Raw genomic sequence first — 10821 nt, forward strand, 5'->3', positions numbered from 1 at the left:
GTTGTCTTTTAGGATGTTAGCAATGGAAAGAGGTGCGTTTTTTTAAACAGCTGTATCAACACGTGGGGACGGGTAACGCTATATTTTTTGGAACTCCCCTTACTTACTTTTTAATGTTATAATCACGAGTGATTGTTGACTGGGCGTAGTTAAAAAGACTAATGATCACACACTTAGAATCTTAAGCACACCACTAGTATTGAACATTCAAAAGGAAATATTTTTGTCCCAAAAGTATTTTTTATTAGGGGTGTGCCCAGTTATAAATACAAACAAGTATCCGTAACGGTTGACATTTTTCCACAGTATGAAAAAAAAAAAAAAAACCCAGAAGTATAAAGTGCTCAACTGCGGCAGGTAAAATGACACGTTAGACTTTAAAATCATCAGTGTTTTATTTTTCGTTTAAGACATTTAAATCTTTGGAAACAATGCAGAAATTTAAAAGGAAAAAGATATATATATATATATATATATATATATATATATATATATATATATATATATATATATATATATATATATATATGAAAATAAATGATATTTAATTGAATCAAAATGTAAAATGTCTCTGCTTAACGCAGGAATTAATATTTCATGCTATAAGTTAATTGAGTCCAATTTGCTCACTTTGCTAATAACTTTAAACTCTCAGGATATAGTGTATACAGCAGTACAAGAGACATTACCAAATACTTCTCATTCAAACCCATCTCCCCAGACTGTATGACTCGACCTGTACACCCCACAGCCTTGCATTTAAGTGAGCCATTTGAGTACCTAATCAATTGTTTATATATTTATTTCTGTCCCAGGTCTATTAAATAAATCAATGTACATTTTGTAAGTGTAATGATATTCACCAGATTGCATTCGGAGCTTTCTTAGAACCAGATTTATAGCTTCTCTGCTAAAACTGCACGTTTTTTCATCTCAAAGACTCAGTTGAAGTCAATGATCATTTTTATTAACCAAGCAGAAGGAAAATCTATGGCTATCATTGCAAAACGCCTCTTCTGCCCTCTGAGATTGTTCAGGTATTCATAAAGCCTGGCGTTGATGCGCTTGGCGACATCGTCGGGATACGCCAGGACACCAGCGCCGCTGCTGTACGTCAAAAAAAGAGTGCTATTGTTTCCGCCCTCGGCAGCGTCCAAGTGATTTTTAACGCTGTCCCACTTTTGGTTGATGTGAAGCAAGGTAGGCACTTTCCAGTCGTCTCCTATGTCCAGGGAGCTGTATTTCATCCCAATGGCGTTCCCGGAAAAATCCTGAAGGACAATCAGTTTCCCTCGGGCCTGTCCCATTGTAGGAATGGCCCTACTGTTCCAACACGCTTCCCAGTCTCCATGATCTTTTAAATAGCGTACTACGGCGTCATATATGTTGTGTGTGGTACTGAATTCCTCTTTCACTCTCATAAGTATGGTCTCCGTTGGGTGATCTTTTAAGAACTGTATTGTTTCTTGAACAACTAGGTCGAAATTGGCCCTCTGATAGATAGGCCCGTGATGTAGCATCAGAGTTTCGCCTGTGTAGCGGACGCGGATGTCGAGGAATCGCACGCCGGCTTCCAGCTGCAGGCGTAGAGGCCAGGCCTGGCACTGCACAAGTCTACCCCCATAGAAGGCCATTGTGTTGTGAGTCCCGGCGAGGGAGACTTCTGAAAGAGAGGTGGAGTCAGGGACCTGAGCCATCCAATCAGGGTGCAGGAACTCAGGGGCAGGTGTGTCGTCAAAGCCAGGCCGCTGATTAGCCCCCTGAATGCCTATTGATAGGAATCTGGAACACAGTCAGTGTAGCATGTCACCATTCTTCACTTTATAGTAGGGCTAGCACAGAACGGTTGACTAGTCAGATAGAAAAGGGGAAGCTGACCTCAGAAACTGGTAGATCACTTATGGTAGGTCACTTACGTTAAAAGGTAATTACAGATTTACTGAAAACCCAGCACTCATTCTGTTTGCATCACAAGAAATAGATCACAACTTAATGTTTAATGCAAAAAGCAGTTACCGTGGTAATGCTTTTGTTTGCTAGATTAGTAGTGAACTAGCAAGGGCAGTGTTTTAATTGAGTTCAGCTACTTCAATTAAAACAGAAATTGTGAAGCGGTTTCAGACGGACAGAAGTGCAGGTGAGGTTGCAATCCGTTAACATATACATGACATTTCAGAACATGAATAAATTAATTTTGCAGGTAGATATAATTTGCAACCAATTGTCTACAGCCCCCGTGACTTTTTAACCCTTTTGCGGTCCATTTATTCAGCGCTCGTCAGCCGCGTCTGGTCGAATTCCTTTTCACGCGCGCTGTTTATTTTACACGCACTGTTTTAAAAATGTTCAGAGTAAAACAGGTTTAAAAGGCATTGTATAGCAAAGGACACTCAGTACTGCATCTCCAGCCAAGCCCCACCCCTTGCTCGCTGTATTTTTCACACACCTCTTTGTCGGAAACGCTTTAGCAGCTCTGCGTTTCTCAGGTCTTGTCTGAATCGTGTTTCCTTGGTTTCTATCAATACTGGGACACCAGGAGGGGTTGCATGCTATTTCATTTGGCAGTGAAAAGGTTAAGCATACTTACACAATGCATATGCCTATCTTGAAAGTGAGTTTCTTAGTGTTCCACAATACCCCACTGGAGTCCATAGCCGAGTCTTCAGGGTCCGTGTTGACTCAGTAGAGCTACACTGAAACTGAGGCACAGGGAAACAGACAAGCATCCAAAACGTCTTCTTTTACAGTCCCGTATGAACAAAACCAACACACTAGGAATACTAGGAATCGTGTTTTTACTTGCACTAAATACCAGGTGTGAATGTTACTTATAATTACAACAACGTGTATTAAATTGCCAGGTCTTTTAATTTTATCTCAGCTGGTAATATATAAGCTGTGACGTCAAGTAAAGGAATTTACCAACATTACCAAGAAATACTTCAATCTCAAATGGCTTAAATCTCCTGTAGTGAAAATGACTATTGATTGCTTATTGTTAAAAATACTAATTATAACTTTGCGTGCCATTGCTACTAAACTGTCAGTTTTTAACTGTATTTTAAATGTATTCATAAGTAGCTTTCAATATATTTAAATTTGTTTTTAAATTGAAATAAAGTAGAAAACATGTTTTTGCCAGTTTTGGCATGATATACCATTGTCTTTATCACACACATATTATTTTGAACTGCTGTAATAAGGAAATATGTATCTACTGATAAACTGTACTGGTCAAAGGTTTTTCTGCACTACTTGAAGTGAAAAAATATAAAACTGTGCATAACTGAATTTAAACGTCTTTAATATAAGAGGCTCGCTTGTATCGCTTTGCTAAACACAAATATATAAAGACGGTATTACCTGACTGCAAGCTAGCGTCCTCACAGGAAATCCCTTTGGGAGATGCAGGAACTTATCAGCTTATATAATGAGGAGCTGTGGGAGAGAGATATTGTTTGGTTAGCTGTCCACCTAAGCACACTTAAAAAAAATCAGTCTGTGGCAGAGCACAGCTCTGCTCTTTAGAAATTGGCAGGGATGGGGTTAAATTCCCCTACCTGCCTTGGTTCATTGTGTTCAGGTGGCTGGGGTTGATTAGATGATTAGTTTAATTAACGATCAATCAGTGCCCAGCCACCTGACATAAAAGGAGGCCTTTGCTTTTCATTTGGGAGGAGGGAGCTGAGGAAGCAGGTTGGTGTTTTGGTGTTTGTGATTTTTGAGTGTTTTGAATCCAGTGAAGGCATTGCCCAGCCTGGAAACCTTTATTTTTGTGAGTGTATTTTTGCTTTATTTTGTTTATTTTGTGTTTAAATTGCTTTGTTTTGGCCCTTGTGCCCTTTCATTTTTGTGTTTATAATAAAATAGTTATTTTTTTGAACTCCAGACTGTCTCTGGGCCTCTATCCACTCACCAGCCTGCCACATTTGGTGTCAGAGAAGTGGGATAGCGCCACCTAGAGGCTCAGAGCAGTATTTTGTTTTATTATTTATTTATTTATTTTTTTTTTTTAACATGGGAATGAAAAGCAAAGGCCTCCTTTTATGTCAGGTGGCTGGGCTCTGATTGATTGTTAATTAAACTAATCATCTAATCAACCCCAGCCACCTGAACACAATGAACCAAGGCAGGTAGGGGAATTTAACCCCATCCCTGCCAATTTCTAAAGAGCAAAGCTGTGCTCTGCCACACAGTCAAACACATATCTACTTGTGATTGGGCAGAGCTCTGTCATTTTTACACCAGATTCAGCCTTCGACTCCTTTGATTGGACAACGCCAGCGTGTGATGAGATGTCAAAGTCGAAGATTCATATAGAGATTATGGCCTGAGCTAAAACTAACATTACAGGAGAGGGAGAAAAAGAACTAAAAAATCGTATACGATCTACAGCTTTCTGTCTTTTTCTGTCAGCTTTCTGCCAGAGAGAACCTTATTCCAGTTACACAGTCCGCTCTGGTGGGAATGAGCCATATTGAAACATTGACCGAAACACTCACCAATCAGTCTGAATGCTGTGTGCCATGTGCTGGGACTGGGAGCCTTAACACCTGTGCATTAAACATACAATCTAATCAACACCAGCCAAGGCCATTGATATCCTTTGTAGCTAAGTAAAGGCAATGTTAAACAGAGTCAGGCTGACTTATCAAGGGGGTGCAGGTCCTGTTCTTTTCAGTCATTAATGAGACAGAATAGAAAGGCATATGCTCAGTTTCATAAGAGCATTCACCTTTGGACAAAATGGTGCGATACTTGTGTTGTTTTTATCTTAAAGTCAAAGAAAACCCCAACGTGCATATTAACCCTTTGCAGTTCGTTTATTCAGTGCTCGTCTGGCTCGTCGGGTCCAATTTATTTTCACACACTGTTTAATTTTTTATTTTTTTTCTGAGCAAAACAGGTTTAAAAGGCAGTGCATTCGCTGTATTTTTCACATACCTCTTTATAGACGTGCATACTGATAAATCCTCTCCTGATCACTCGTTTTATCACCAAACACCTCAGTAATGCGATCCAAGTCATTATTTTATCACTATAACATCTCAAAAAGCTCTGCAAATGTCTGTGATGTTCTTTGAGGGCTGGGTGCAGAAGCAGCTACCTCCTTTGTTTTGTGTCCGTGTTATCTCTGTGGTGCATGGGGCTGTGTGTTGCTCAGATATACCCCTTTTTTTGCTGCTTCATTCAGCTCCTATCGGTCTCACTTGGCCATTGAAAAGTTTTCTCAACTTTTTCCAGAGAAAAAACGACTAGAGGCCTGTGCTTGACGTCTTTTTGATGACGTCGGACAGGGTCTGACAACACACTGGAAAGGGAAAATCATAACGTCAGACCTGGTCTGCAAAGGGTTAAGAGCAAACAATCAAACATGATCTCGTAGGTCTCACGCACACGACATCTTGAACGCATATTTGATTTTCGAATGGTGCCTTTTCATAACATTTCTTTAAAAAGAAGGTGGAGTTTTTCATGCTGCAGGAAAAGGAAGGCAGCTCACAGTTTCAGTTCTTCTTGGAAACACTAGAATGGTGTTGCTTTAGAGAATTACACTGTTGGCTATATATATATATATATATATATATATATATATATATATATATATATATATATATATATATATATTCTCCCCAAAAACATTTTAAAAAACCATTCTAAATGTTTTCCATTAATTTTCTTTAAAATAATTCAACCCCCCTGAAGCTAGATGCATTGGTTCACCTTTGAGTACCAATCACTGCTTTTCCTGTCAAGCTTAGATTGGTATAATGGCCTCCTCTCATTCATACATGTTCTTATGTTCATAGACAGCAAAGTGTTACAAAACAGTACTTTCTCAGTAACACACATCACCAGACACAAGATTTATTAGGACATTTTGACCTAGTAGACAGTTTGACAAATTAATAGTCGTTCTACCCCTAGGAAGTAATATATATTGTAAGGCTTTTATGGCTGCTGAACTAGTGACATTCATCAGTGAAGCTCTTTGATTTGGACACCTCTCTGTAATGACTGACAGCATGCACAACGCATAAAGGCATTTGTCTTCCTCAGCTACCTCCTTCACGTTCTCTTCTTTAGTCTTTCCATCAACTGCTGAATTTGCACTTTATCTACAGGTTCTGGTCTGACACTGTAGGACACGACAACATCGGTGAAAAGTAGCTTTCTCCACTGACACCATGGACTTTACCAGCTCTCCAGTTATGAAAGAAATTTCCAGAATGGTTGTACACCCGTACCGACCATTTCAACCAATCATATTTCTTCACTAAGAAACTGAATATGTACTGCGGGAATTCCTGGTTGGTTCTGTCGTTCTTTTCTTTACGACGCTTGCCCTACGAAATCTTTGCAGTCCTCTATGACTGATTTCATTTCGGTCTCAACGGCCTCCATCTTCTCCCTCCACTGCCTTCCTAATTCCTCTGTGTCTTCGTCAAGAAGGGCTGAGTGACTGATCAGCGCAATCAAGCCGATACAGAAGAGCTGTTTAAGGCGAGCGCAGAAATCTTCCATGACACGACGGTTCTTCTCCTCGTAATTCAGGGCTATTTCAAGAATGGGTTCTGTAAACAGTCCTGTGCCCATCACGGCACTGTAGAGAATTTCAAGATTTTGCTCCTTACCCGTCCTGTTGAAGAAGTCCAGGAACAGCCTTTTCTTGACCTCCTTGAACTTTGGTTTAGCGTTTAGGATGTCCATAAACTTCCGAAACTGGTTTGTCAGGTTTTCTTCAACTCCGAAGTATTGCTGGTCCCTCCCGCTTTTCTTAATCTCGTTGTTGATGCTGGTGATCTCTTCAAAAACTACGTCTAACTTGTCCCTAACTTTCTGGAACTGCTCCTTCATGTACTCTGCTTCGGTGCTTTCAACATTGTCATGGGCGAGTTTCACAATCGGAGCAGCGATCTGGAAGATTGGGAATAACTCTCCCACTACGCTAGCAACGATTTCAGCTCCCTGCTCAAATATTTCCGTAACTGTTTCAATTGTTTCTTTATTGCCAGCTACCCATTCTTTTAGTTGGCATTTCTGAAATCAAAGACGGGAGTCTTGGGTAGGATGAGGGGTTCTCGTAGAGGCTGAAAAAGATTTCATTTGCACAGTTGAGAAATACTAAAAGATGATTCAATGAGAAAGGTTTTTGTCAATGTGTTAAATTGATTTATTTTTATTTTATTCTTTTCTTGTCTCCATGACTTCTGCTAAGTTGTCATTCACACCTCGGACAGGTCCCATTCATGAATAATTAACCCCACCCACTTCACTTACTGTGACCATTAAGAGACTATTCACACTTTATCAATCAGGCATGGGAAGCCAAACTCCTTCCAACATAGAAGAGTTCCAGTCAACGCTCTGCATTGGATTTATTAAGTTTCTTTTAGTATTTGTAAAGTCATCCCTATTGAGTTTTTAATAGTTATGGATGATTTCCACTGTTATGTTAAATGTGTTTTTGTGTTTACTGCATAAATGTCCATTATCTTGTATTATTTCTGTTTCATAGGACCAAAAGTGACCACATGGGGGCGCCACAGAAAAGGAAAACAAGTGTTTCAATGTTAACAACACATTTTGACTTATAGAGCCTTGTAGAAGACCCAGAGCACTGTGTATATTGAACATAAAGCCCAAACAAGGCCAAATGAAGATAGTAATACACTAATAAATGTTCTTATACATTCTGTACTGCTGTAAACACTAGACCACTTTCAAATTACACTACAGCCTCAGAGTTATGAATGGGAATGGGGGTTGTTTGGAAGTCTGAAATGCTTGTAACTCTAATGAGTTTTCAATGATTTTAATAAATGTGTGCACTTGCTCTCTACAGTAATGCACAGTAATGCAACACTCACATTGTTACCCTTCTAAAGTCTTTAAAACAGGGCCGTGAATGGAAAAAGGCTCAATTCAAGTTACCATTGAAATCCTAACTGCAGCAAAAAACACAGATTTAAACGTGCAGGAAAACCTGGGGTAACGTTGTGCTCAACGGTTTTGAACAATATGCATCCATGCAGCAGATCTGAAACCTGCAAAAGACCCAGCGTGATATGATGATACTGACCGGACAACAAGAAGGTGAAAGAAATGCATTTCTTAAATTCAAAAGCCTTTTCTTATCAATAGAGCCTACCTCAGTTGAACGGCAGCCTTGCAGTCAATCTCTTTCTAGTATTCTTTACACTAGTATAGTAGAGTGTTCATTGCCGGGGCCTTGTTTGAAATGTTCCGGTTTCTATTACAGTCTAATCTCAGTCTTTTCCGGCTGCTGCAAGCGGTGTTTCTTTATTTCCTGAAGTTGCCAGTTGCCTGATGTGTGTTAAAGTGTCTGGTTCACAGAGGAAGTATAATGGTTTCAACATTACTGTGACACAGAACTGGAATTATGAGTAGGTGGGAGCTAGGAAGTGATACGTGACTGTCATCACAGCCAATCAGTGTTGTCCTCTCCTCCTTCACAAGCATATACGAGCTGCAGTGTGTAAATCGCACTATTCCAGGACACACAAGAAGGCTGTTAACAGAAAATCAACATTCTTGTCATGTTTCTTTGATAGATTTATTATTTACCCATGAATAGGTAAACTATTTAGCTGTATTAAATTGCAAAAAAACAACAGCGACGTAGCCGACTCTACGTGTCAGAGGTCCTCCACCTGTGGTGTCAGGCTTTCTCTGTAAAACCGAGATCTCTTTGTAACTGGTGGGACTATGGATAACAATTGAGCTGGGTGTATTCAGCCTGTTTGCATGTTGCAAATGTAAGCAAGTCGAATACAGAAAGCAAGTTAGACTTGCGGTAACACTTTATATTAATGTGCTGCTTATTACTGTGTTATAAATGTATAATAGCCGTGTAATAACTATATTATAGAGTATTAATAAAGCATTGCGTATGGTTTATAACCATGCAATAGCCATAGATGGAATTACGTTTAAACATCCCAAAGTACAATAGGGTGTCTAAAAACTGTCCCCTTTATAAAACTGTAATTCCGTCTATGGCTGTTATATGGTTATAAACCCTCTATAATGCTTTATTAACACATTTAAGGAGGCAGTTCAAATCCAGTTCAGATCCCTCCAGTGCCACTGACTGACTCACTGTGTGACCCTGAGCAAGTCACTTCACCTCCTTGTGCTCCGTCCTGCGGGTGAGATGCTAAATCAATGTCCTATTGGAAGTGACTCTGCATATAATGCACAGTTCACAGCCTGCCTCTGTAAAGCGCTTCGTGATGGTGGTCCACTATGAAAGGCGCTATATAAAAATAAAGATATTATTATTATTATATTATTCTTTTTATAACACAGGTATTATGCATATATTATATATTTAGAAATCATTGATAAAACATTAATAATTAATAATAATCAAGCTGCAGTGCTTGTCTCTGTCAGCTTCCTGGTCTGGGGGCATCACCACTCTGCTGTCTGTCACATGATCCTTAAATGCATTTCACTGATTCAGTCAGCTTATATAAAAGTCAGGAATCTATTAAAATGAACACATGAGATGATGAAGAGAGAGTCCATTATTTACCCAGAGTAAAAAGTATAATAAAGCAAAGGATGGCAAAGCATTGCAAAGCCCAGAGAGGCATGGTTAAGCATACTAGAAAACAAACCATGGTATTATCATAATGGGAAAAAAACATTGCAAAATTACCATGCACAGTTACCATGATAAACAGTTCTAGGGGACCATATAGGACTGTAGAATGAGTGCGGTCCTGGCTGGCTGCCCTGTGCTATAACAGCACAACAGGAAAAGGTGTCTCACAGCACTTCCTGCGTGGTTTCACTTTTCTGCTTAGAAACCGCATCGTGTAATATTTAAGCAAGCGGATAATGTTAAGATCTGCTTTTCCTCAAACTCGCTCCACGCCTACACCTGCAGTGTTACAGAAACCTCAGCAGTGTTTACAAGAAACACACGACCGTGCCCAGTCGAAATAGAGACTGGCTTATTCATATTACCGCTCAGTTTCAATGGCAACAAGTTAATAAGAGCCCACGCTCGCCGTTCGTTTTTCAATACTGTACAGCCCGGCACGACCATTAAACTCAAAATTCGGTGTTGCAGGGTTTGTCCTGAATGACTGAATTGGTATTTTTTAAATGCTGGTATTTTTAGAGAACATGTCATGATTTGAAATCAGGTGGCTTTCATTCAACAAGCCTATTTAATTAGGTCAAGCATGAGAATGGTGTGAGCAATAAAGACTTATATAGAGGATTCAAATTTTGGCGTTGTTCTCTTCCCTGCAGCATCACAGGAAGATTCACTCCAGAACATCTCTCACAGTGCAAGTGTAACAAGTGCAGGTGTGAGGAGAGAGGCAGAGACAATGCTACAGTTCAAGTGTTGTGCACGTAGTTATTTTCAGCACTCAGAAAAAGAATACGACAAAACAAAACTAATCTAATCAAAATTAAGATGATGCCTGGAGCGGATCCACTCTCCTATGCTCAACCTCTCCTTTCACTACTTGACCTTAACCTAATTATACTGGATAAGCTATCTCTCCCTCTCTCTTGTCAAGACACACTGTATGTCGCGTTGTGTTTTTTTTTTTATGTTTTAATAAATAATACACCTCTTTTTAAAACAAAATGTAAATGGAATCTACACATAATTTTCGCAAACAAAAACCAAAAAAATGCCAAGTTATCAAAAGTGGAGGAGAGGAGATATCAAAAACACAAGGCAACTTTCAAGAAAACATTGGGGCAACCTTGTCCCTTATTGTCCAGGCTGGGCATCTCCTTCACTGGAACCCCTCCAAGCTCTCCTCGCTC

The 10821-nt window shown here is 39.6% G+C and overlaps 1 protein-coding gene and 1 pseudogene across 1 annotated transcript; both read right to left on the reverse strand.

Moving 5' to 3' along the window:
* Positions 1 to 549: 549 nt before the first annotated feature.
* si:dkey-266f7.9 (uncharacterized protein LOC100006223 homolog) lies at positions 550 to 8397 on the reverse strand. Its single transcript, XM_041243129.1, has 4 exons — positions 8153 to 8397; positions 3364 to 3438; positions 2588 to 2699; positions 550 to 1782 (listed from the first exon to the last, which is right to left on the reverse strand). Exons 3-4 carry the CDS (start codon positions 2650 to 2652, stop codon positions 942 to 944), a joined length of 906 nt encoding a protein of 301 aa, XP_041099063.1. The 5' UTR covers positions 2653 to 2699; positions 3364 to 3438; positions 8153 to 8397; the 3' UTR covers positions 550 to 941.
* On the reverse strand, positions 5667 to 7290 carry LOC121309935 (annotated as a pseudogene).
* Positions 8398 to 10821: the final 2424 nt, after the last annotated feature.

The sequence above is a fragment of the Polyodon spathula genome, unplaced genomic scaffold (assembly GCF_017654505.1).
Source record: "Polyodon spathula isolate WHYD16114869_AA unplaced genomic scaffold, ASM1765450v1 scaffolds_1585, whole genome shotgun sequence".
NCBI classification, from domain to species: Eukaryota; Metazoa; Chordata; class Actinopteri; order Acipenseriformes; family Polyodontidae; genus Polyodon; species Polyodon spathula.

Coding starts and splice junctions, on each gene's coding strand:
- si:dkey-266f7.9 (XM_041243129.1), bottom strand. CDS start 2,652: ATGGACTCCAGTGGGGTATTGTGGAACACTAAGAAACTCACTTTCAAG. Junction 1,783..2,587: donor AAGATAGGCATATGCATTGT/GTAAGTATGCTT, acceptor ACTGTGTTCCAG/ATTCCTATCAATAGGCATTC.